This window comes from Eulemur rufifrons, chromosome 16 (genome assembly GCF_041146395.1).
Source record: "Eulemur rufifrons isolate Redbay chromosome 16, OSU_ERuf_1, whole genome shotgun sequence".
Classification (NCBI taxonomy): Eukaryota; Metazoa; Chordata; class Mammalia; order Primates; family Lemuridae; genus Eulemur; species Eulemur rufifrons.
Window position 1 is genome coordinate 43757936 of NC_090998.1, and position 27895 is coordinate 43785830.

A 27895-nucleotide genomic window follows, 5' to 3' on the forward strand; every position below is an offset into this window, starting at 1 on the left:
TTAAGCTTGTCGATTTGCCTTCTCCCATATAGCAGCTATGTTAACCCCAAGCCTCTCCTCTCTGGCCCTGTTCTTCATCCTTCCTTCTGCCCCAATCTTGGAGAACAAGACACACCTGACCCTCAGCACCACTGACATTTCCATGGTGGAAGGAGAGGAACAGAGAAGTGAAGAACAGAAGATGACTCCCTCCAAGGTCAAATGTCTCTTGATCTTGGCACAGGGTAGAGGTTGGGCAATAAGCATCAGGTAACTTTCCTCTACAGATTGTAGACAGCTGGGGCATTAAACATGGGGGACACTTAGAATATTGCCCCTTTAATACCACCAAATAAAGACCTTTGTTGGGGCAGGGAGGCCTCTCTCTTATGAACATAAATCTATGAGCTGATGCCTCATTCCCCTGTTCCTCCCTAGCCCCAAAGAAGCATGGGGTAAAGAGGTTGGGGGCATAGCTCTGCAACCCAGTGGGAGCTAACTGCCCTCCCCCCACCTGTGTGTGGACCTGGCCAGTGCCCCTCTGAACATATCATTAGTGTAATTATTATTTACTTTGTGTATTTGTTACATCGTATGCGTGATAGCCTTTGTTTGTTAAGGATGTCTGAGGAGTGTGGGGGTTGACAGGGGCACTGGAATGCCGGGAAAGGACTTCTTCACTGAGATCAAGGCTTCCTGGAGGGAACCATTGCAAAAAGGCCATCAGGCAGTTTTCAAGTTATGTGACAGAGGGCAAAGATGGCCATAGGGTGCTCTGAGTTTTGGGATGGTCACATGACACAATCCAGCACTTGAACCTGAAAAAAGAAAAATAAAAGCAGTTAAAGAGTTTAGAATTCAGTGCTGAGCTCTTCTCCCTATAATCAAGCGCCACATTTATACTTCAGAGACCAGGAAGCAAAGAGGACCTGGGAGAGGAAACCTTGTGCTCAAGGACTAAGACGATGAGATCCTTGGGAGCAAGAGAGAAAACACTAAGGGCAAATGGGATGAGGGTTGAGACATAGAGTCCAAGGGAGGATGGGCAGAGGATGGGAAAGGGAGGGCACGTAGAACAACCCTTCTCTGGAGAGCCTGATCCAAAACAATGCCAAAGATTACAAAAACCCCTTCCCCACCCTCCACAGAATGGAAAATCTCAAAGTTCTCTTGAGATGATCCAGCTAATGTCTGTCTTACTCTCCTGCAGTCCCTGATCCTAGGTTTCCTCAACAAAGTTTTATCAAAATCTATAAACCAAACCAACATAGCCATTCAACTTGACTGTAACAAGAGTGGCCAAAAGCATCTCAAATATTCTTTGAGTCTACTATAAAAATTTCTTTCATGTATGTAGAGCATATTTCCTAAAACATATGAGTTAGAAATGGCAAAAGAATCTTGTCTGACACACAAAAAGAATAAATAAGGGCTGGGCATGGTGGTTCATGCCTGTAATCCCAGTGCTTTGGGAGGTCATGGTAGGAGGATCACTTCAGCAGTTTCAAGAACAGCCTGGGAAATAGCAAGAACCCTCATCTCTACAAAAAACAAACAAAAAAAAATTTAAAGTAAAATAAATAAATGAGGAAAGCTCCTGTGACAATAAATAAATAAGGAAAGCTCCTGTTCAGAATTGGGGACAGGGCCACTTGACTGATAGCTCAACATGCTACTATGCTTTCCCTGTCCTGTCAGTTCTATCAGAAGACTGACCCCACTGAAACCAACTACAAGACTGAGGTTGGCACTGGTTAATGAAAATGTTACGTATTGTATTTTCCCCAGGGAACTATTTTATCCATATTTACCTCTAGCTTTTGGCCTGAGCCAAAAATGGGTTTTCTCCTCTAACTGCTCAATTGTTTCCTGCATTCAGAGAACAGCCAGTAGAGACTACAAGATGACTTTTAAGTCTTTTTTCCTTATCCTAAAATCCCCCAACCCAGTGCATGAGTAGCTATCTTATACTCTGCCTTTGCCCATATTTTGGAAGTGAGAGGCCCCAAGCGGAAGAACCAACACAGCAGTGGAATTTATAGCTTTTGTTCTGTAGAGGGGCAGAAGTAGGAGAGTTAATGCCTCAGGCAATAATGTCAGCTTTCTGGCCAGTGAGTTGGGCTTGAGGGAGCAACTGGGACTCTTCCTACCTTTTTTCCTAGTCTTAAATACAACTGTATAAGCAGGTATGTGCACACATACACATGGTCAAACTAGCCCACTCACCCTAGCTGGAACCTACTCAGTGAAAAAAAATATTTCCACTGTACCCTAATAACTGAGTAAAATTAAGAGCTAATGTTTACCGAATGATTGCTATTTAAATTATGGTAAACAAATTGTGCTGAGTACATAATATGATAATATCACTTAACTTTCATGGCAACATTCACAATGGGGGTTCTTATTGGTACAGAGTCACAGGAGAATTAAGTACTTGCCCAGGGTCTCAGCTAGTAGTTGCTATACAATATTACATTCCAATCTATTAATAGTAATCTGAGAAGTGGAAAACTAAATATGGGGACAAGAGAGAGGAAAGAGATAATGAGAAAGTTGAGAACACCTTGGGCTCAAAGGGTCTGCGAAGATGTGAAATGTATCATTTTCAATCCCTCTTGAGGGGAAAACATGAACAGTCTGGACATGGCAAGAGACAGAGAGGTTAGATTTGAGGGGAATTTCAGTAATCAGAAATAAGTGGCATTGCTTATCAGAGGCCGTCATATAAGAGAACAGGGGAGAAACAATTATCCTCCCTTATTTCTAGAAGTTCTTTCTTCCCTCCTCATCTGTGTTTCTCAAGTAAGACATAGCAACAGGACTCAGCCCAACACCAAGAAATCCTGCCCTCACCCACATCTTCCTTCCTTTAGCCCTCATTCCCACAGAAGCTTCTAACCTCTATCTTCAGCAAGTCTCAAAAGTTAGGGTGGGGGGAAGGGCAGTTTGGAATGATGGTGGAGAAAAAGAGAATGATCCTAGAGAACCATAAAAAGGTGCAGATTTACAGCTGAGGAAGCTAGTTCTCTCCACAGCTTTTATAGACTCCCTCATTAAAAGCTTCCAGGTATGCAGAGAATGTCACAGCTTCAGGACAAGGAAAAGATTGAAGTCAGCTAACCACATCTGGATGCTGGATCAGCTACACTAGGGAGACTGGGGGATACAAAGGAAGGGTACTAGGATCCCAGATAAGGAATTACAAGCTTCAGTATCTGTTCTGTCTCCAAATGAGTATTTTAAGACTGAATTAGGAAAAAGACATAGGCATCCTGAACTATTCATGCTCAAAAAGTATGTGCGGAATGATTACAATGAGACAGGAAGAGGAGGATTTGGTGATCAGGCTTGGAGGTTAGGGGCTTCTGACCAACATGAATAGCTGCTGAAATGGGACAAAAATGGTTAGTAAAAACTCCTGACAAATTGGGAAACACTGTATTAAAGATCTAGGGAAAGTGAGCTAAGTAAGGAGAATAATTAGGCTTAAGAGAATCCTGGGGAGTACGGTTGAATACCTTTCTGGAAAGTTATGGAAGATAGAGATAAAATGAAGAAAACTTCTGAAGGACCCATTGCTCCACTTCATTATCAGCATCTGCTCTATTCCCTTACCTATTTTTTTTCCCCCCAAACCATCCTGGGGTAGAAACCCTTACTGAATCTATAATCTCTCTCAAATTACAAAGCAGAACTATTCTCTCTGGTTCTGGTGAAGGTGGAATAAAGAGAGGAAAAGCTAGCCCCAAGATCAGAAGTAAAGAAAAGGGAGGCAGACAAAAGAGACCAGTGAGAAGAGAGGGAAGGTCACTCCAATTGTAAGATTTATTTGGTTGAGGAGGTGTCAAAAATTTAACCAGCTTTCCCTTTTGTTCATTTCACTAAGGTCTCAGAATGAGGCAAAATTCACAACAAATGGGCAATCTCTGGATCTGCTCTCCAAGGCAGTTTTCCTGAAGTGTCTAAACTTAAGGTCTTTGCCTTCCCCACCAACCAGAGACTTTGTGGAAATAGAAATTATTCATGTTAAGAAGGCATCAAACCATTACCTTTCTACTAATCACAAAATGAGGCAGGTTTTGGTAGAAGTAAGGAGAAAGGATTACACCACAGCAACAAGAGATCTGATCATGGTACCAAAGTCCTCAGGTAAGATGCCAGGCTCATAAGTTTTATTACCAAAAAACCCCCCAAAACCAAGCTTATATAGATGTCCCAATATAAAGATTTAGGGGAGAAACCCCATATTAACACATCCAAAATGATAAAAGTAGTAGGTCTCATATCTACATGAACTTCAAATGCAAACAAACAGCCACTTTTGGAAGAGTCAAACATTCTCTAAGTGGGAGGCTCAGCAAGGAAAATGAATTTTAGTAACATCCAAGAAACATTACCACTAACACTGCAGTATCATCCTTTTGCAACAGAAGAGGACAAAAAGGTTTGATTAGAAAGTAGAAGCCTCCAGTTCCACTGCTTATATTCCCAATGATCTAGTTAATAACATTTAACATCACTGACATCCTTTTTCATGCTTTGAATCCCTATGCTTTCTCCTATCTCTGAGGCGTATCCAGCCCATGTCCTTTCCTGGACTAACCAACAAGGTCCTACATATTGGCTTCTGCTGGAACCACACAGTATCACACCAGGCCACCCCTGAAAATAGGGCCCTTCTCCTTACTGTGATTTTATCCAAGAAAAAGTCTTCAATATTAGCTCATAATAGAAGACTGCAATCATTAGCCCTTGCATTTATATCCTCTGCACCAGTGGTCCCCAACCTTTTTGGCACCAGGAACCAGTTTCATGGAAGATAATTCTTCCAGGGAGGGGTGGGTGTGGGGGAAGGGAGAGTTCAGGCGGTGATGCCAGGTGACAGCGGAGCAGCTGTAAATACAGATAAAGCTTCACTAGCTTGCCCCACTTGCCCTGGCTCACCTCCTGCTGTGTGGCACCCCCACCCCCTCCTAAGTTTCATGGAAGATAATTTTTCCACTGATGGTGGGTGAGGGAGGGGTAGAGCTCTGCGGCCCAGGCCAGGTCCCTAACAGGCTGGGGTACTATTCCCCAGCCCAGGGGTTGGGGGCCACAGCTCTGCACCACCTAAAACCTCCTGTGTTCTCCCTATAATGTGTTACTCCAACGTGAAGCAAAAACTCAGGGAGTAACCTGGCCTGTTCCCAGAAGATAAAGAGGTAAAAGAATGCCTGTGAGTATGAGAGAAGGGAATAAATAGGCTTAAAGAGTAAACTCAATCCTCTTCCTTGTCTTCTTTTCTAAGGGATAAAGGCATTATGGTTAATTCCCTGTAATATTTTCCCCTGAAGCTCCCCTTATCTGGTCTAATCTGGGCTCCAAGAAATCAAAGGAGCACCTAATAAAACACATTGTTTTCTTTTCTATTTTTTTATTAACAAGCAAACTAATTAAAAACAAAAACACAACCACCTTAGAGTTGGAACAGCAATAAGTCAAACTGCTGCTGGAGTTCACAGATGTACCTGGGGTACATGCTCCCTCACTGCGAGGCAAGATGTAAGCACATGACTGTGCATTTAGATATATGTGTGATCAGAAGAATCAGAGAAATTGAAACCACTGGAGAACAGAAAACATAAAGAACTTTTCATCAGGCAATCCCAAAGCGCTCTGCTCTTTTCCTCTTCTTTGCCTGTAAGGAAAAAGCAAGAAGAAAAAAATTAGATTGCAAGAAAACAGTTGCCCGGGTTCCTGGCTGCTTTAATCCAAACTCACATGAACTGTCACAAGGTCCAAGAAGGAGGGATAGCCCAAACTTCAAATCTTGGCAGCCAGAGATTTCATTCCTGAATCTCTCCAGTTATCCAGCTAGAGCTGAGAAGGTTTAATGGGAAAGGAGGATGAGGAAAGAAGATTGTGGAAGGGGCAGAGAGGAGAAAAGTGGTAGAAAATGGAAAGATTCCTGAAGGAGACAGGGCTACTCTGCCTTAGAGCAGGCTAGTCTAGAAACTAATGCTCTTAACAGGCTGGGGAAAGTCTTCCAATCACTGAGGAGATGGGAGATTTCAGAGGACAAAGGGTTAACTGATGCAATTTATGGCGAAGGTGAAGGGGATGCCCTTGTGAGCAGTCTGTCCCAGACAGTGGCTATTCCTTAGCCCTCCACCACATAAAGAGGCATATAAATCTACAATGGCAGCAGAATAAATTGAGGATGGTATTTGCAGGTGAGTCCCTGTCATGGATCTCTTAAGGAAGGAAGCATCAAAGAGAGGGCACAAAAATGGGATGGGGTGGAGGAGGGAGCTTTTTTGTTCTGGGAGTGACTCACAAAACAGTATTGAATCCTTCATCCATACTCCCAACCACTGCCCCTGTAAAGGAGGGGACATTTTTTCATCCCATTCACACATGAGATTTAATATAGATTAAAAGGAAGTTGAATGCACACAAGTGCAGCCCACTCCACCTGGAATAGTGACACAATTCTTTGGAATCAAACAAAAATCATCTGGTTCATGTAAACTCCATCAGTCTCAGAAATTACTACTCCCTTACATACACTGACTCTCCCAACAAAAGCCACTGTTCCTTGCTATCCAACAAAATCCTCATCATCTTTAACTTGGAGAGGCCAAATGTATTAATACCTACTTAGTGAGCATGCCTGGTTTAACAATAGTTTCCTTGGCAAGGAGGGAGTACTTTTTTTTTTTTTTTTTGAGACAGAGTCTCACTCTGTTGCCCAGGCTAGAGTGAGTGCCGTGGCATCAGCCTAGCTCACAGTAACCTCAAACTCCTGGGCTCAAGCGATCCTCCTGCCTCAGCCTCCTGAGTAGCTGGGACTACAGGCATGCACCACCATGCCCAGCTAATTTTTTTCTATATATATTTTTAGCTGTCCATATAATTTCTTTCTATTTTTAGTAGAGACGGGGTCTCGCTCTTGCTCAGGCTGGTCTCGAACTCCTGAGCTCAAACAATCCGCCTGCTTTGGCCTCCCAGAGTGCTAGGATTACAGGCATGAGCCACTGCACCCGGCCGGAGGGAGTACTTTTAACAAGAATTAAAATGAGCCTAAGTTTACTTCTAGCTCATCCTGGTAAGTCAGTAAGTAAGCAAATACTTTAAACAAGCGGCATTTTATTCCCACTAGCACAAAGAATACAAACTCCTTCCGTTTCTTCCTAGTTAAGAGTGTAAACTGATCTGATTCTAAAATTTTCAGGGTTTATTTACAAGACTGACTCTGATATTTATTCATAAAAAGACTTTTCATAAGATTTTGAGTGTGCAAGGTAATAGATTTTTAGCGGATATCTCCAGAGGTAGATGTAGAGAAGTAAACCTGGATTAAATGGAAGCAAGAGGGACAATTCTAAATTCCTTGCCATGCAAGAAGCCTTCTATAATTCTAAAAATATTCATTATTTCAACATTATTTCAGTTGCTCTTTATGTACACCCCAGGTGACACTTGGTCTCCATTATACTCTCAAATCAGCAAAACAACACTGTCAAATGATCAATCTTAGTGAATGTGAGTTACCCCAGGGGAATCTGAGATATGAATGAACACAAGTTTTAAAAAAAGGCCACTCTTTCATTTTGAGAAACTATTTGTAAACAAAGTAGTAAGACAGAGAAGTCTTACTTGAGTCCACTGTCCTATTCCAAAGGGGAGTCAGGCACAACTCTACTTGTGTCTTGTTTGGAGATGGCCTTCACTAAATGATCAAAATAAATATGCCCAGCAGATAATAATAATAGACACTATTACTTATTGAATACTTCCAATATGACAGCATCATCCCAAGCATTTTACATAGAACTATCCTTTTTGCACAGAATCATTTCATTTCACTCTTAAAATACCACTTTGAGGCAGGGCGCGGTGGCTCACGCCTGTAATCCTAGCACTCTGGGAGGCCGAGGTGGGCGGATCGTTTGAGCTCAGGAGTTCGAGACCAGCCTGAGCAAGAGCGAGACCCCATCTCTACTAAAAATAGAAAGAAATTATATGGACAGCTAAAAATATATATAGAAAAAAATTAGCCGGGCATGGTGGTGCATGCCTGTAGTCCCAGCTACTTGGGAGGCTGAGACAGGAGGATCGCTTGAGCTCAGGAGTTTGAGGTTGCTGTGAGCTAGGCTGACGCCACGGCACTCACTCTAGCCTGGGCAACAGAGTGAGACTCTGTCTCAAAAAAAAAAAAAAAAATACCACTTTGAGGTAGGTATATTATTTCCATTTCCCAGATGAGGAAACTGAGGCCCAGGAAAGTACTATAACTTATTAATACTAAGTAGCGGAGCCAGTTTTAAATCCAAGCCTATCTGATTCCAAATCTTATGCCCTTTCCACTAGTCTAATAGACTCTAACATTGAATTTGATATACTGATGAAATTCAGCATGCCCACTTCATCCAGAGAAAAGTTATCAAGCAAAAGGAAAAATAATCTTGTCATTTGCACACTTAAGAAGTAGGCTGGGTGGCCAGGCGCGGTGGTTCACGCCTGCAATCCTATCTCTCTGGGAGGCCGAGGCGGGAGGATCGGTTGAACTCAGGAGTTCGAGACCAGCCTGAGCAAGAGTGAGACTTCATCTCTACTAAAAATAGAAAAAATTAGCCAGGTTTGGTGGCACCCGCCTGTAGTCCCAGCTACTTGGGAAGCTGAGGCAGGAGGATTGCTTGAGCTCAGAAGTTTGAGGTTGCCGTGAGCTAGGCTGACACCACGGCACTCTGGCCTGCGCAACAGAGTGAGACTCTGTCTCAAAAAGAAGTAGGTTGGGGAAACAGTGTTTCTCCACTCAGTTTATTTACTTTCATTTCCCTTCAAGAGCTCTATGAAGCATTCTAGGTATATTTTACCTCTGTATCCTCTGTGGTTCCAGCTGAACTTGTGACAATCCCAAATCGCTCCTTCCTCTTTTTCAGTTTCTCATCATCTTCAGACTGTTCAGGGACAAAGAAAAGGGTTGAGACAAACTAGCCTCCATTCACAAACTAAATGGGAATGAAACTGTAACTTATTGGTCCTGATGTGCCAGCCAACCTTGTGCCAAGAACTAATGATCACACAAACAGCAAAGACATGTAAGAAATGGAACAAGCTAGCATACAGCATGTTGTATCTAGAATGACTAAAAACTTAATTTTAGGTAGGGCCTCAATACTCATAAAAGTAGAGGCCAGGCAGAGTGGCTCACACCTGTATTCCTAGCACTTTGGAAGGCCAAGACAGAAGGACTGCTTGAAGCCAGGAATTTAGGACCAGCCTGGGCAACAGAACGAAACCCTGTCTCAGAACAAACAAACAAAATAAGATGAGTAAAATGAGGAAATGGTAAGAAATACCCACAAAACAAACTTCTGTGCTCAAGAGACTTTGGCAGTTCAGAAATACGGAAAACTGGGGTTTCACTGAGTAACACCTGCAGAGAACAGGTTGGTAGAAGGTACCCAAACTACTTGTTGAACACTGATTACAAGTTACCAAGGAAGGAAAGGGGAGGAGGGCCAGAGTGGTTATTTCTTAAAAGCTTTTTTTTTTTTTTTTTGAGACAGTTCACTCTGTTGCCTGGGCTAGAGTGCAGTGGCGTCAGCCTAGCTCACAGCAACCTCAAACTCCTGGACTCAAGCAATCCTTTTGCCTCAGCCTCCCAAGTAGCTGGGACTACAGACATGTGCCACCATGCCTGGCTAATTTTTTCTATATATATTTTTAGCTGTCCAGCTAATTTCTTTCTTTTTTTTTTTTTTTTTTTAGTAGAGACAGGGTCTCTCTCTTGCTCAGGCTGGTCTCGAACTCCTGAGCTCAAATGATCCTCCTATCTGGGCCTCCCAGAGTGCTAGGATTATAGGCGTGAGCCACCGCAGCACCCGGCCTATTCCTTAAAAATTTATAAAGAAAACCAAGTGTTTGCTTGAAACATCCAGCAAGGTTATGGAAGGCTCTGAATAGTTCAAAATTATTTTGAAAAAAGATGAGTCAACGTGACAGCTACAGTCATCTGAGATGCTCTGGACCTTTTCTAAGCATCCATGAGACTCATGATGTCTACAGAGAAGAATGTTTCAGTTTACCATGAGTTGGAGCTGGCCATTCTCCTATAATAGGTGTTTTAAAGACTAAGCTATTGTTTATATCCGATACTGTTCAATAAGAGTCTCATATATATCCCCATCAGGACCTAAACCCTATCACTTTATTTATCCCACTTTAACAGTTATTTTTTCCTTCTCTACCTTCTCCTCCATCCAGTGACCAGTAATCAAAAGCTCAGACCCAGGGGGGTTCCCCAGGTGTCCCCCGCCTGCCAGAAGGATCTTCTAAAACCTGGCAGTGTATAGTGGCAAATGCCTGTAGTCTTAGCTACTCAGGAAGCTCAGGTGGGAGGACTGTCTGAGCCCAGGAGTTAAAGGTTACAGTGAGCTATGATTGTGCCACAGCCTGGGTGACGAAGCAAGACCCCCGTATCTCTCTCTCTCTCTCTCTCTCTCTCTAGCTATCTATACACATACATATATATGTAAGTAAAACTCGGCACATCTGTACAAAGATTCCATCCTCTCATAGTCTCAAGAGACTTCCCATGCCATACAGATATACCCATCCTCACCATGGGGCAGGACAGATTCTTTGACATTATTTACAAAACTTAAGCCAACAGAGGCCAGCTCAAAAGAGTTCAAACAAACTTTGAAACTGTGTGGTGCTTCTGAGCTGGATGTTTTTTAAACCCCAAGGAATTTATATTCCTACAGTCTATAAGCAGGCTGTGTCTCTGGGTGTCCCCAAACCACAGAGGCAATAAAAAGACCTGCAGAAACAAAGGAATTTTTCAATGCCTCTACTGTCAACCCCAACCAAGGAGTTGCCTTTGTCCCTATGGCCACAGCAGCCACCTCTACAATCAAAAGCAGGGCAGCGATCCAGCTTTCTGCATTCAATTTATTTAACTAGTCCAGCTCTCTGAACACAGCAGGCAGGAGTACTATCTCAGTCTGACTTTGACTCTTTCAGCTTGAGAAAGATGTTCATTTTTTCCCCTTTTGCTGCACTGCCTTCTAGTGAGTAGGAAAGGTGCTAAAAAAGAATGGTGGCTATGAAGGATTGAAAAATCCTACACATGAGTTATCTAATCACAGCATATTACCAGAATAAACTACTGCCTACACACTTTTCCACCCTTTTCATTATAAGCATCAGCAAATCCATGGGGGGGGGGGTGTCTAATTAATGCCATCCAAACTATTGTAAAACACTAGCCAGGTTTCAAGAAAAAAGTAGGCACTGTGATTAAATTCATTTCATAGATATGAAAACTGAGGCTTAGGGAGTTTAAGCAACTTGCCCAAAGTCTCACAAATTGTTAAGTAGTAGAGCCTAGATTGGAACCCAGGACGTTTTTTTACTCAAGAATCTACTTTCCTAATTGTACAATCTCCTCAGGCATCTAACATAAGCACCTTTTTAGAAGAACATTAGCAGAATGAAGTGTTTAATTCCCAAGGAAGAAGGATCACATCCTCCCTCTCCCTTAGTTAAAAGGAAATTACTTTAACCACTTCATATCACTCAAATAATTGTATCAATACTAGGAATGCATCCCCATGGTACCATACCATATGCCACCACTTTATAACTAACCAGGAATCCAAGGAAAGAATTCTAGTTAGTAATCTTTTCTTTCTTCTTTTCTCTCCCCTCCCCTCCCTTCCCCTCCCCTCCCCTCTCCTTTCCTTCTTTTCTTTCTTTTTTTTAGAGATGGAATCTCACTCTACTGCCCAGGCTGGAGTGGAATGGTACAATCATAGCTCACTGCAGCTGCAAACTCTTGGGCTCAAGCCATCCTGCTGCCTCAGCCTCCTGAGTAGCTGTGACTGCTTGGCATGTTACCACAACCTGCTTTGTTAGTAATCTTGTACTAAAGTTTTTCTCAGCTGAATTTTTCTAATTTTGGCTAATTGGCCATCTGTTGAACTGTAATAAAATAATTAGGAGGATTCCCAACAAACAAAAGTCCCACTATATTTTTCACTACCAAAGTCAAAGAGAAAAGTTTTCTTGATTTTGTCTGCTATACTAAGATAAAAGTGAACGAGGGATATAAATGGAGATTTGAAAATGAGAACTTCTGAATATTCTAGATGATGTATCTCCATTTCACTAAGTCTCCTGGCCAAGTAGGAAACAGTTTCAGGGAGAAGAAAAGGAGCATCCCGTCTTGGGGAGAGGCAGCACTAGCCTAATTCTTGCCAAACTACCACTATGAACCTTTTTTTCATTCAATTTTTCATTCAATTTCAATGTTCAAACCACAGAGGAGATGCTACTTTTGAAACCCAGCCATTATCTCAGCACAAACCCAAGGCCTCCCCTCACAAAGCCTATCTCCATTTGGAATGTGTGGGACAGTTTTTCCCCTCCTGGTTTTTAATTTTGTTACATCCTGAAATGGGAAGTTTGAATTCTAAATTAAATTTCCTGTATTTCCTTTTAAGCTCAAAGGTGAGGAGAGAACAGGGAACAGGAAAAGAAGGGGGAATACATTTCTCTAGCCACTAAGGCTAATGTCAGAGATTTCCTCAAGAGCTTCACTTTTTAAAATCAGACCTTTGGTGCCTCTCCTAGAGATCCAGGCAGAGCATCTGCTCTAAACCCATTAGGGAGCTGGGGGTGGGGGTGGGGGGGCAGAAAAAAACAATACAGCTTCCCCCACCTCCCACAAATAGCCTGCCCTTTCCTCACCACCCAGCACCCCTCCTTAAAGCCTCTTTCCTCCTTGCCCTGCAGGGAAAGTGTGTAACCGGGCCCAGTAAATCAACACAGTTCTAATGATCTCTCTCACTTGACCCTTCTAGCGTGACGGTGTCGCATGGAAACAAACGTACAATAAACTTCACTCCATCTTTAGCTCTTTGCTGACAGGTTTTGATTCATGGGATGGCGGGACCCATCTGAGGGCCTCGATCAAAACGCATCTCTCTCTGCATTCATCAGGCCAATCTCCCCCAGGCCATGCTCAAGTGCACAAATGGGGTTGTGCATCTGCAGGCAGCACTGACCCCTCTAGCTCAGTGTCATATACATTTGCAAACCTTTCCCTTCTTCATCCCTCCCCCAAACTCTCAACTACTAACAAATCTCTTTTTTCTTCCCATGCATACTCCTATTCAGGAAGATAAGTACTTGAATCTGAAGTGCCCTTATTTCCTATCAAATGCAAACTTCTCAAAACGTGTAACTTACACCCAAAAATCAGAGAAGAAACCTGTCCTCAGTGACCAAACACAGGTATTAGATGTTCAGACTAATCCCTATATTTCATTTCCTCCATCCTCTCATTCCTCAAGGTTTAAAACACCAAGCCAACTACCCAAATGATGCCAGTAATTTCAGCATATACATCCTCATGGCACCCAATAACTGCCTCGTTTTTCTTTTTAAAATTTCATTTATAAAAAATGAGACAGGACTGTACAAAAGAGGAGAGAGCACCCATATAAGAACAGAAAGGCCGGGCGAGGTGGCTCATGCCTGTAATCCTAGCACTCTGAGAGGCCGAGGTGGGCGGATCGTTTGAGCTCAGGAGTTCGAGACCAGCCTGAGCAAGAGCGAGACCCCACCTCTACTAAGAATAGAAAGAAATTATATGGACAGCTAAAAATATATATAGAAAAAAATTAGCCGGGCATGGTGGCGCATGCCTGTAGTCCCAGCTACTCGGGAGGCTGAGACAGGAGGATCCCTTGAGCTCAGGAGTTTGAGGTTGCTGTGAGCTAGGCTGACGCCACAGCACACTCACTCTAGCCTGGGCAACAGAGTGAGACTCTGTCTCAAAAAAAAAAAAAAAAAAAAGAAGAACAGAAAGCATGATCTTATACTTATATCAAATACTACCATAAATCACTGTCACAGTATTTTCCATTAAGGAATAAAGGTAATTCCAAACTGAACCCTTTAGAAGACAACATCAACTTTTCAAAATTCACTTCTCTCCTTGTTTCCTTCCCTTTTTTAATATTTGGAAAATCCTCAGGCAACATAAAGAAAGTGATACCTGCTAAGGGAAAAGACAGACATTCAAGGCTGCTCCAAGATACACATTACACGTGCTGAGAGTGCCTCCTTTGTACATAGGAACTATCATATAAGAGGTATTCAATATATGTTAGCTATTATTTTTATTGCCACATTCCTCTTGGTCCTTGAAAAAAAGTCTGAGATCACCAACAAAATTTTGAAGGTAATGATGTCATTCATTCTTCTAGATAAGTGAAATCACCAAAGGGTGGTAAGAATCACATCCATTACTAAGACAAAAAGGAAACTCCCTTTAGCTGCAAGAGCAATGAGTACCTATTTGGACAGATGACTAGACTTAGGGTTAAAATTTAGGGTGTGGCAGAGTAGTAACTAGACAAAACCAGTCTTCTCCACCAGGTACTATTAACTATCTTCTTCTGTTTCTGGGACCTTGAAAATCGACACTTCCAGGCTTTACTGATTTTAATCAACCCTAATAGCTAATAACTATTTAAAAAATCCATAAAAGGTAATATCTGAGGGGACCGAACAAGCATCCAACCTCTACATAGATCCCAATCCCAGGTATTCCAAAGGCCCCTGAGAAATCACCTTAGCTGAATTATGTGACATCAGTTTCAATCAACATTTTCAATAGCATTAATTAATTCACTAGTCATTCAAATTATCGAATGAGTGTCTACTTTGGATCAGGCAGTTTGGAGCATTGAGAATATAGTGATGAATAAGATAAAGATCCATAACCTTACGAGGCTTATGAACTCATCACTGAATCACTATAAAGATGTATGCTATTGTTCCTTACATTACTGCATTATGAGAACCCATTGGGAAATTTTCTTTCTGGTCCCCAGATCCAAAATCGTTATGCTTTCCTTTAGCAACTTGTCAGTTTTTACTTTGTGAATGCTGTGAATCACTGAAAACAGAGCAACTGTGCTTTCCTCTACTTACTGGCTGCCATAAAGTTTGGACCCAAATATACGGCCTGTCTCTGGCAAGTCATTTTGAAAATACAGACAGTCCCCGATGTATGATGGTCCAACTTAAGCTTTTTCAACTTTATGATAGTGCAAAAGCAATGAGCCATACTTCAAGTACCCATACAACCATTCTGTTTTTCACTTTTAGTACAGTATTCAATAAATTATATGAGATACTCAACACTTTACTATGAAAGAGCTTTGTGTTAGATGATTTTGGCCAACTATAGACTAATGTAAGTGTTCTGAACATGTTTAAGATAGGCTAGGCTAAGCAATACATTCGGAAGGTTAGGTGTATTAAATGTATTTTTTTTTTTTTTTTTTTTTTTTGAGACAGAGTCTCACTCTGTTGCCCAGGCTAGAGTGAGTGCCGTGGCGTCAGCCTAGCTCACAGCAACCTCAAACTCCTGAGCTCAAGCGATCCTCCTGTCTCAGCCTCCCAAGTAGCTGGGACTACAGGCATGCACCACCATGCCCGGCTAATTTTTTTCTATATATATTTTTAGCTGTCCATATAATTTCTTTCTATTTTTAGTAGAGATGGGGTCTCGCTCTTGCTCAGGCTGGTCTCGAACTCCTGAGCTCAAACGATCCGCCCACCTCGGCCTCCCAGAGTGCTAGGATTACAGGCGTGAGCCACCACGCCCGGCCTAAATGTATTTTTGACTCACAATCGGTTTTTATTGGGACGTAGCCCCATTATGTCAAGGAGCACCTGTATTTCTATTAAAAAGAAAGGCCAGAAGTATTGAGGTGAGAGAGAAACGTAAGAACCAGAGACAGAGATCAAACACCCAGATCCAGAGGTAGGAGCACAGTTAGTTCAGGGCTGCTACTGGGCCCTTAAGAACCTACTCCTCTATAAATATAACGCAATTTATTTAAAAGTACCCCTAAGAAGGAAAAAGAAAGGGGAAGGAATTACCAGATTATAACCAGACATTTTAAATTAAGGGCCCTTGGCAATGGTTTCCATGGCATATATACTGTAGCCAGGAATTAAGTCCCAAATGGAAGATCAGATGCAACAATTGGCGGCTGAATACCATAGGTGTTTTCTAAAGTAACTGCCCCCTTTTTATGGCAGAGAACCAACATTAATATCTCTACCCAAAATGGAGTTCTGGCTTTTTTATTTTCCAAATCCAAATTGTGTCTTCAAGATTCAAATTCAAAAGAACACTTTTCAAAACTTACTAATTATATCCTGAATACAATAAAGAATACTGCTCCTAGCCTGTGTGCTAGGGCTATTTGCTCTGCCAAAAGGAGCCCAATTTGATTTAATTAGCACCCCATGGGCCGTGTGCTGAAAGCATTCACCTTCTTCAATCTTATTACTAGTGCCACTCTGGACCATTAAAAGAAAATAAGGGAAACAAAACAGTGACCCAAAGTGTAACCCAGGCATATTTAGGGAATTTGAACTCAGTTAACTCCCAAGAACACAAAGCAGGAGTATTTACTGGATTCAAATAAGAAATATCTCACTATTCTCTGAGGAGACCAAGAGAATTAACCAAGCCAGGCATTATTCTTGGTCGGTGCAACAAGCTCACTCATTCATCATCCCTCCTTATACTATGTGTGAGAAGCAGAAATTCCAATCTAAAGAATTCAGTCAGTATGTTTACAAGTAGAAATGGGCATTTCAGGGAAGTTCAGGTACTGCAACTAATTTTCCCCTCAGTTCCCTGGAGTGATGGAAGAGAGGCTCACAGGGAGCTAAGATGGTCATATTTTGCAAAAATAACAAACAAATAACTGACCCCTTTTGTGAATGAATTACCATATTAAAATGTTACTTACGAAAATCAGGCCAGTCTGATTTTCCAAGGGAATGTGAGGTAGTGAGGCAAAAAGCAAAAGAGGGAGCCTTATGGTCACTTTCCTGAACCTCACTGCCACGTGACTAATGGCAGGATGAAAAGCAGAGCCTGGGGGCTTTCAGGCGATGGTAGATTAATGATGACATGGCCTTGACTTCCCAGAGGTAAAGGTTATGAAACACTCCAGGGTAAGTGAGCTTCCAATTTCATACTCTCAGGGTGAATGACAGCAACTGATGGTTTTTCTCTCAGAAACACTTCAATGCTTAAACACACAGCTGTCACCTCCCTGCCCCAGTTTCTGAAATGCATTATGCAAGCCAGACCACAGAACATGGGGTGGTCCCAAAAAAATCAATGCATGGAGCTTAAGCAGACTAAAGGTAAAGGACTAGACTAGCAAAGAGTACACTGCCTTAGCAAATACATGGTAAAGAGACACTCCAACACTCTCCACACGCATACACCTAACATACCTTCCCAATATAATCATCTTACCTACTCTCAGCAATCTCTTTTAACTGCAAGATCAGAATCAACTTTTTAGGGCCAGTAGGGTGCTGGGAACTTTAAAGCTACACCAGAATTAGAGACCACCAGGGATTGTATCTCCTCCTATCTTCACAGATTTGAAGCCCAAGAACACAGCTCAGAACCAAACACTCCTCTCACTCACTAGCTCCCATCACTTTTTCTTTCTCTTGTCCAAATCAACCTCTTTCCCCACAACCCCCACTCCTCTTCAACCCCAGAGGAGGTCGTTTCGGTCTTGCTCTAGCTGATTGTAGGACAAAGCAAGGCAGGTGGAGGAAATGAAGGCTTCACACTTGAGACCCCCGGAAACTAAGTTTCTATTAAAAGTCCCCATCTCCCTCCCTTAAAAGCCAGGAAGCTGCTGCTTTTAAGGATAAGCGATGCAGAGCTTGGCAGAAATGTCAAGAAGTCAGCAGAGAGAAGCTAAAACTTTTGAGGGGAGGTGAAAGCTATCTTAGCCAAAATATAGAGAAGGAAGGGCAGTTACCTGACCATTCATAAATTTAAAATAAGCACCAGGAAAACAGAGTCTTTTTACCTGGGGTATTTAAAAATGCAGATCCCTGGCCTCACCCTAATCTAACAAATCTGAACCTCAAAAGGGCAGGCCTACTGTATTTTTAAAAATACAGAGCTGTATTTTTAAAAGGGTTCTCCTGATGATCCTTATGTGCAGCTGTATTTGGGGATAATTCTAAGTAGCTTTGAGAAAATATGACCAAAAATTTAAAAAAGTTTCTCATCAACTCCAAATAAGTTTGCCATCCCATGCCAATTTTCCCCCACAAACACAAGGGGCCTTTCCAAAGTGTATGTTTCCTATAAACAGGATATCTCAGCCGCAGGGATGTGAAGGTAAAAAAAAAAAAAAGCCGTGAAGGAATCACAGAGAGCTCTAAGTAGTACACCTGTCTTACTGCTCTCTTAGAGTCAGAGAAGCAAAGAGAATCTTTCACCAGAATAGTTCAATACAGGAAGAGCATGCCAAAACAAGACCAGGGCACACCTCAGGTGGGAGGCGAAAAGAGGGAGGCAACTAGGTTCAAACACACACGGGCATTTTTTCCCTATAAAACTAATACAGAGGAAGAAAAGGAATAACAATAAAGTGGGAAAAGGAGAAACAGGATTTCTCTGAAGGCTCATGTGTTTTGCTTATTCATTCAGAGCATTAAGAGGTTCATCCTAGAAGGCCTCTCATACCTCTGTTCATTTCCAATTGCTCCTTTTCCTTAACCACCTCATACCTAAGCAGGGGCATGGTATGAGAATTCTAAAACTGCCTCCTCTACTTTATACCCCAATAATAAATTCCCCACCAATAATTACCTTTCTAAAGTCCAGACCAAGCATTTCAAACATAATTTCCTTCTCAATAACATATCTCTACTGCTAGGGACCACCAGATTTAATATTTAATATGAACTCCAAATGTGGAACATCCTGAAAATACACTTATTTCTTTATATCTATATATCTACCTGTCTATTTATATGTTTATTTTTGAGACAGGATCTTGCTCTGTTGCTCAGGCTGGAGTGCAGTAGTGCAATCATAGCTCACTGTAACTTCAAACTCCTGGGCTCAAGCCATCCCTCTATCTCAGCCTCCCAAGTAGCTGAGACTATAGAGGTGCAAACCACCACACCCAGCCAAATAAAATACTGTTTCTTAAAAACACAAAAAAAGAGTAGCAAAGGAGAGGAAGGAGAGGCAAGGAGTTAACAATTTCTGGATCTTAACAAGGAATCTCAGGTTATTAAAAATGGGGCATTTGCTAATTTATAAACACCACCACCAAGCACCCCTCTCCCCTGTAAAATATTCCCCAGTTTAATGCCCTGACTCTTCCCCACCTCCATCTCCAAAATACCACAGGATCTGACCTCCTTCAGCTCTTCAGGCATGAAAAGCAACTATTTTGTTGAGTACATAAGAAAATGAACTATTGTTAGGTAGATAGCGAGGGATTCCGGTTCTCCTAGGGACAAAAGTGGATGCTGTTGTTTTGGTGCAATTTCCCCACCTGGGAAGAAGGTCCCCATCTTGCCCCTGTTGCACCCTAATCTCCAGAGCAACTGCCATACCTGGGGAGGAGGGAATACCCTATGAATCTGCCAATCAACTTAGCACACCAGCTGCAAAAGAATGCAGAGGACTCTCTAGCCCACAGGCCAAGTGGCCTAGGAACCACAGATCCGGAAATTGACCTAGAACAACCTGCATGCGTAGTAACGCAACTCCCAACTGTCCAATCAAAGTGGTTCCACGATGACATCTGAGCCACTAGGGAGGTAACAATCCGGGCACTACAAAACAAGATGCAAACCATAACCCAGTCCTTTTCCTGGGCCCTTCCTTCTGCTCTCCCTTTGCTGCAACAATAGGTCCAGTCATCATCTGTGGCTTATGTATCATGCTCTGTAAACCTAAATCTTGCTCTATAATCCTATCCTTCTCTCCTCAATAAACTTCATTTTTGTGTTTGCCTTACTTTGGTGCATCTGCTCATTTTTCGACCATGGGTGCACCAAGAACCAACATTTTCACACTGAAACCTGACACTTTCGTGTTAATTATGGAATCTTACTTTAATTGAACCCATAAGTATAAAATGTTACCTCCTCTCCTTATCAAAGCCAATCCAAAGAACACTTATTACTCAAGTGTAAGCCTCTCAAGTATTAAAATACATCTTTTTTTCTTTTGAGACAGAGTCTCACTCTGTTGCCCGGGCTAGAGTGCCGTGGAGTCAGCCTAGCTAGCTCACAGCAATCTCAAACTCCTGGGCTCAAGCAATCCTCCTGCCTCAGCCTCCCGAGTAGCTGGGATGACAAGCATGCACCACCATGCCTGGCTAACTATATATATATATATATATACACACACACACACACACACACACACACACACATATATATTTAGTTGTCCAGCTAATTTCTTTCTATTTTTTTTTAGAAGAGACAGGGTCTCTCTTGCTCAGGCTGATCTCAAACTCCCGAGCTCAAATGATCCGCCCACCTTGGCCTCCCAGAGTGCTAGGATTACAGGCGTGAGCCACCACGCCTGGCCTAAAATACATCTTAAACATTGCTATATTGCCATAGCTCTCACATCATGAGGAGTCTTCGAACACCAAAATTTCCTACCAAAAAAAAAAAAACTAATAACATACCCTCCAAAAAACAACCTTCCAAACACCCCTTTTTCCATGGATCCAGAACCCACAGATACAGAGGGCCAACTAGTCGTACTTGGCTTCAGATAGTTAGCTCTTATCTCATCACAGCCAAGGAGAGTATCTGGGAATGGATAGATACTGCTCCACTTAGAAAAGCCAGGTCAGCTACTGGTCACCCCAAAATTAGACATACAACTAGATAAACAAGCAGATATAATATGATTTAAAAAATAATTTACCTTATGTATAAAGTGGTACTTTAAAAAAAAAAAGTCACTTAGAATGATCCCACCTCAAGAACATGGCTGGCAAAAACTGAAGGTATTTAAAAGTAAAACAGACTCAACAGAATACAGCATTGCCCTCCTTTTCAGGCTACGTTTACTCTTGGGGTAAAGGCTAGAGGGAACACCACAGAGAGGCATACAACTTGTTTTTTATCAAAGTCATCAGTTCTGACATGTTAAAAGAAGGAATGCAAAGACATTAGTGGGAGGTGGGGTACTGAAAAGGCAAAATAGAAAGGAGTTTTTTCTTACCACAAAGTTTTTTACCTGTAGTTCTTCAGGTTCAAACTCAATGAATGAAATCAGAGAGAAAAATAAAATTAAAAGGTACAAGAGCTTAGTGCCTGAACCTCTATCAGAAACTTCTCAAATATCCAGTTTATAGTAAATAGGCCAAAGCACCAGCGATGAATACTGACTTGGCATCAAAAATTTCACCTTGCTTCCCCAAATTTTAAAAACTTTTCCTCTTAAAGTGTTTAATTTATATTCTTAACATTTCTTGTCCAATTTTTTCCTCATACATGGCCAGGTGAACAGTGTGTCTGAGGATTAGGACATAGTGGGAGGGTAGAAGGAGAAGTTGAGCAAAGAAAACTTCGACTCCCATTTCTCTAGTTAAAATTAGAATACATTTTCAAGAGCCCTGGGCAGGAGAGAAAAATTCCATTCTGTCTCTTCCCTCTTCCAAATTCCTATAGCCAAGTGGTTCAGCAGCAGTTGAATGGCACACATACATAATGACATCATTGATTGGAACCATAATAGAAAGGAGAGGGGGAGAAACTGGGAAGGGAGGGAGGTGAAGATGTATTTGTGTTACAGACAAAAGACAAGTTCTGTTCCTCAGCAGGGACAAATGAAGAACCAGATGATGGGATAAACTGAGGTCAGAGAGTTTCCCCTATTGTTTCCTCTTGAAACAGCTCCTTCACCACTCCCTCAAAGTTTGTTCCACTGAGTGGGTACAGAGCAGTGTATGTTTTTTATCTTAAAGGGGAGGAAGCAGAGAAAAAAAATCAGATATAGGATTGCATATTGTGTCTCTCCATGAGATGGCCAAATATTTATTTACAAAGTATTATGCATTAGAAGTGAATTTAAAGGAGTTATTAATTTTTGTTGAGCCTTAAAATGCTCTAAGAAATGTTATCCAAGAAATCCTGAGGACTACGTGGCTGAGTTTTGGATTTTCTTGAAATTCACCCTCCATTGTATCCACCCTCAATTGTTATCTCCATCTACTACATATATAAGCAACTCTTCTTTTCTTGCTGGTTATTTCAAGTTAAAAGAATACAATTTTTTTTGGCCAGGCGAGGTGGCTCATGCCTGTAATCCCAGCACTCTGGGAGGTCGAGGTGGGAGGATTGCTCGAGGTCAGGAGTTCGAGACCAGCCTGAGCAAGAGGGAGACTCCATCTCTACTAAAAAAAAAATAAAAAGAAATTAGCTGGACAACTAAAAATATATAGAAAAAATTAGCCGGGCATGGTGGCGCATGCTTGTAGTCCCAGCTACTTGGGAGGCTGAGGCAGAAGGATTGCTTGAGCCCAGGAGTTTGAGGTTACTGTGAGCTAGGCTGACGCCACGGCACTCTAGCCACCAGGGTGACAGAGCTGGACTCTGCCTCAAAAAAAAAACAAAAAAAAAAGAATACAATTTTTCAAATAGAAGAAGCATTTTTGGGAAAACTGTCAATCTAGGATGACAAAAGGAGAAAATTCACCCAAAAGTTTTTTTTTTTTTTTTTTTTTTTTTTTTTTGAGACAGTGTCTTACTCTGTCATCCAGGCTACAATGCAATGATGTCATCATAGATCACTGCAACCTTAAAGTCCTGGGTTCAAGCGATTCTCTTGCCTCAGCCTCCTGAGTAGCTGAAACTATAGGTGTGCACCACCATACCCAGCTAATTTTTCTATTTTTGGTAAGTGGTGAGGGTCTCGTTCTTGCTCAGAGCTGGTCTGAAACTCCTGATCTCAAGCGAACCTCCCGACTCCCTCCCAAAGTCCTAGGATTACAGGCACGAGCCACGGCGCCCGCCCCCAAAGGCTCTTGATCAACGAAATACAATGACTAGGAGAGTGTACACTGATTTTTTTTTTCCCCACCTACAATTCTTCTATCTACATTCTTCTTGATCCCATGGGCCCCCTGAGAAAAGGGGAATGGATAATGAAATTCTGTACTTGGCCTAGGCCACTGCTGCTTGAGTATATCTGGATAGAACCCAAACCTACTCAGCAAGCTACTTTTCCAACTTATCCTAGGATCTAATTCTTTTACCACTACCCCTTTTAAAAATATTCTCCCAAACGCCTCACCATACCTTATGGTCCCTTAGGTTTATAAAGTTCCATGTTGGCAATGTCTTATGCCAGGCCCCACAGTTCTTCCTTTGGAAAAGGTATGGACACTCGTACCTAAACTAACAATTCCTCATTATAGATTCCTCTGAGAAGGCTGGTGACTAACTTCTAAACAATAGTACAGTAGTTCCTCTTATCCTAGAAGGATACATTCTAAAACCCTGGTGGATACCTAAAACCTCAGTTAGTACCAAACCTTTTGTATACTATGTTTTCATCTATACATACATACCTATGATAAACTTTAATTTATAAATTAGGCATGCTAGGAGATTAATTATAACTAATAATATAATAGAACAATTACAACAATATGCCAGCATCACTACTCTTGTACTTTGGGGCCATTATTAAGTAAAATAAGACCTACTTGCACACAGGTGATACAGTGGACAAAGCGATGTTCTTGTCCCTGAGTGGGAGGGAGGAAGATTTAATCATGCTGCTCAGATACGTGTGCAACTTAAAACTTATGAATTTGTTTCTGGAATTTTCCATTTAATATTTTAGCACTGTGGTTGACCGAGGATAACTGAAACCATGGAAAGTGAAACCACAGATAAGGTAGGACTCCTGTATGAATTTCTTCCTTCTCTCCACATCCTAATGGCTAACTTCTACAACAAAACCCAGCACTGAAGGGGAAGAACAAACAAACAACAAATATCTCTTCATTTATTTCATATGGTGGAAGGGAATCAAGACAGAATCAAATAGGCCCTCCAAAAGAGAGTAAACTGAGACCAGACTGCCATCGGTTAGCCCCAGTGAAATTTATATGCTGGAAGATACCGGTGCCCTCCTGGGCTTAGAATTAACTCTTTCTCTCAGCTTTCTCTTTGGTAACTCGGCACATTTTAGTAACAAGCCTCTCAAAAACAAGGCAGGTCCATATATCTCTCTCACTATGAAGTGGTTCATCCCCAACCAATGACGATCAAAAATGTAATACACAGCCTGAGCAAGAGTGAGACCCCGTCTCTACTAAAAATAGAAAGAAATTATATGGACAACTAAAAATATATATAGAAAAATTAGCCGGGCATAGTGGCGCATGCCTGTAGTCCCAGCTACTCGGGAGGCTGAGGCAGGAGGATCGCTTGAGCCCAGGAGTTTGAGGTTGCTGTGAGCTAGGCTGACGCCACGGCACTCACTCTAGCCCGGGCAACAGAGTGAGACTCTGTCTCAAAAAAAAAAAAAAAAAAAAAAATGTAATACAAAAGGCTCATGAAAACAATCACTGTAGCAACCCCTAATATTCTAGCCACCAGTCTCAACAACAAGATCATCAGTGGAGGGATAGTTTGTTTTCAACCTTTTTACATTCTGACACTGTGTAACACAGACCACAATCATCAGGGAAGAAAACTAGCAAAAATCACAAATCTGGGAAAAGTAGGCTTCAGGGCCAATATGCCTTAAGATAACTCATCAGGACAGTATCCTACATGAAGAGCTACAAGGAGAGAAACTTAGCAATATTCTAGTAGAGAAAAAGGAAAATATACTAAGGTCGGGGGGTGGGGAGGGGATGGGGGTATGCCTACACAATGAATGCATTGCGCACCGTTTGGGGAATGGTAATGCTTGAAGGTGCTGACTCGGGAAGGGGGGGTGGGGAAGGGAGGGATATATACCTACATGATGGGTGCAACGCGCACTACCTGGGGAACAGACACGCCTGGAGCTCTGACTTGGGGGGAAAGGCGGTACATGGGCAACGTATGTAACTTGCAATTCTGTATCCCCCATAACAATAAGATGATATAAAATAATAAAAAAAAAAAGGGAAACATTCTAAAAAAAATAAAAATAATAATAATATATATACTAAGGTCAACAGAGATAACAAATGCCTATATCATCTACTACTAATCAAGAGTCAGTAACATATGCCCTTCACATTCCTAGGGGCACAGGGAGAGTATCAACCACACTCCAGTTTTCTGCTTAGTACCTGAGCTTGGGCTTGTTTTCATTTTTTAAAAAAAAATACCCACCTAGGCCAGGCACAGTGGCTCATTCCTGTAATCCTAGCACTTTGGGAGGCCAAGGCAGGATAGCTTGAGGCCAGGAGTTCAAGACCAGCCTGAATAACATAGCAAGTCCCCATCTCTATAAAAAATTTAAAAATTAGCTGGGCGTGGTGGTGTGCAACTGTAGTACCAGCTACATGGGAGGCTTGAGGCAGGAAGATCCCTTGAGCCCAGGAGTTTGAGGTCACACCAGTGTACTCTAGCCTAGGCAACAGAGCAAGACTCTGTCTTTAAAAAAATAAAAAATAAATAAAAACACCCCACCTCAATGGGGATTTCCTATAACTTCTTAAAGTATCAAGTTTCTCCTTCCCAAATGTGCCAGTATTTGAAAAAGTAAAACAATCCACTCAAATCAGCGATTAATACATCAGTTAACACTATAGTTCTAAGCTCAGACTTAGTTTTTACCAAAACCAATGTCTTTTGACCATCATATATTAGCTGAACTGGCTTCCCTTCTTTATTCCCTGTTTATCTCTCACTCATTTCAAAGATTAGTTTCCTATATGCCAAGTCCTATCCTTTACCAATAGTACTGACCCAAACACTACTTCTCTTGGGAGCCATGGAAAACTAACAGAGAAAAAAAACTGGTCAAGCACAAGACAGAAAACCTAGCTGAGGAGCAATCAGAACCAACCAGGCAGATGTTATTTATCTGAGTTTTGTTTTGTTTGAGGGGGGTGGGAAGTTTCTTAGCCCAGTCACCATGAGGCTTATGAGAAAAGGCATGCCATTCTATCCTCAAATAGTCCAAAGAGTTGGAGGGGACAATTTACAGCCTCTTGTGTAAGAATTTTCTGTAAATGCCAGTGCCATTCTTTGCCTTGTCACTTCCCATTACCCTAAACCAACAAAATTCTATTCACTGAGACTTGAGCTGGAAACATGAACGAACAGACTTTTCCTGGGCAGAGGGAAAAGGGGAGATGATTTGGGGGGAGGGCAGGAGAGAGCCAGATTTCTTTAACTTTCTGTGTAGTGCCTAAAGTGTGTATAGTATACTAGTGGAGCTGAAAACTGAAATATATGAGCAGTCATGCAAAAGTCAGCCTAGAAAGAATAACAGAGATTCAGTTTCCTCAAATTTGTAATATGGTCAAGCCACAAATCTAAAATATGAAGAGGAGATGAACTGATTATGACAGTCTAAAAAAAAAAAAAACCAATCATAAACACTATCTGGGCTGGGTGTGGTGGCTCACGCCTGTAATCCTAGCACTCTGGGAGGCCGAGGGGGGAGGATCGCTCGAGGTCATAAATTCAAGACCAGCCTGAGCAAGAGGGAGACCCCGTCTCTACTAAAAAATAGAAATTATCTGGACAGCTAAAAATATACATATACAAAAAATTAGCTGGGCATGGTGGCGCATGCCTGTAGTCCCAGCTACTTGGGAGGCTGAGGCAGTAGGACTGCTTGAGCCCAGGAGTTTGAGGTTGCTGTGAGCTAGGGAGCTAGGCTGATGCCACACTCTAGCCCGGGCAACAGAGTGAGACTCTGTCTCAAAAAAAAAAAAAACAAAAAACCACTATCTGATCTATGGCTCATTTGCTCTCACACACTTCCTCTTTTTATTCATATAATATACTGGTCTACAGCAAAGTCCACTGAAAAGAAATCAGCAAGCAATCTGGATTGCTTAAACTGGATTAAGCAAACTCAAACCCTGTGCAATGGAGATGACAGAAGGTGAGTTTCTCATTGTCCTGTTTAGAATGTTAGGATGGAGAAGAGGCATCTTCACATTACCTACTAATTTCCACTATTTGCACCACATCTAACTGAATAAAATCTGTGCCTAGAGAATTATAAAACTTAGGAGGCTATAACGGAACCCAGAATCCTAGAATGAGGTGGACAGACGTATGCTGATCTGAGAGTTCCATAAATACAAACTCAATCATGTCATTAACCTTGGCCAACCAAAGAAATACTAGGTAATAACTCATCTCTGGTGATAAAGACTAGCTAAGCACAAGACTCTGAACCAGACAACTCTCACCAGTGAATGTAGCCACTTGAAATCTTAGAATTTGGGTCTAGAACACTAAGTTCTAGAAAAAAAAAAAATCCTTCCTTTTCCTATCTCTTATTCCCTTTCTTCTAACTTCTCTCCTTCCACAGATTCACTCTGAAACTGCTTATATTTTCTACATGTATTAAAAAATCCTGGGTTACAGAAACAATGATCCAAATACACGGTCTGATAAAGGATTTCTATGCCACTTCCAAGTGTGAAAGTTTTGTGGAAGATGTAAGTTAGACCTGAGTCATCTAATACAGTAGCCACTAGCCACATGTGGCTGCTTAAAATAAGTTCTATTGGTCAGTGCTGGTCTAGACAGCAAAATATCACCATTTCTGGGACACTGCAATGGTTTATGGGCCAAATTAAACTGTTAAAATTAGGAAGGTTCTGCAAATTTAGATTTATGATTAATGTAAACAGAATCTATATTGAAAGAGGACATCTCAAAAAGTCACAAACCACCAAGCAAAGTAGTCCCTGGAAACCATATATATTCTAGTAAAGTGCTACTCAAAATATGGTCTGCCTCCTGATGCTGGTCTCCAACCTGTTTCTCACCAGTTTGCAGCAGTCCAGGAATTGAAGATGTTTAGAAACTTCCACAATAATTTAACATT

General features: G+C 41.7%; 1 protein-coding gene across 3 annotated transcripts in view; it reads right to left on the bottom strand.

Moving 5' to 3' along the window:
• Positions 1 to 424: 424 nt before the first annotated feature.
• Positions 425 to 27895, bottom strand: part of SARNP (SAP domain containing ribonucleoprotein) — a 52448-nt gene continuing 24977 nt past the window's right edge. Inside the window, exons 10-12 of one of the 3 annotated variants that reach the window (XR_011235718.1) lie at positions 8841 to 8924; positions 5490 to 5659; positions 425 to 797 (exon numbers count right to left, since the gene is read on the bottom strand). Coding sequence is in view for 2 of the 3 variants with exons in the window: in XM_069490084.1 (XP_069346185.1) it covers positions 5618 to 5659; positions 8841 to 8924 (126 nt within the window). In the remaining variant the exon portion in view is untranslated. Of the gene's footprint in view, positions 798 to 5378; positions 5660 to 8840; positions 8925 to 27895 lie in introns of those variants that run through there. The other 2 variants (XM_069490084.1, XM_069490085.1) reach the window with 2 other exon arrangements.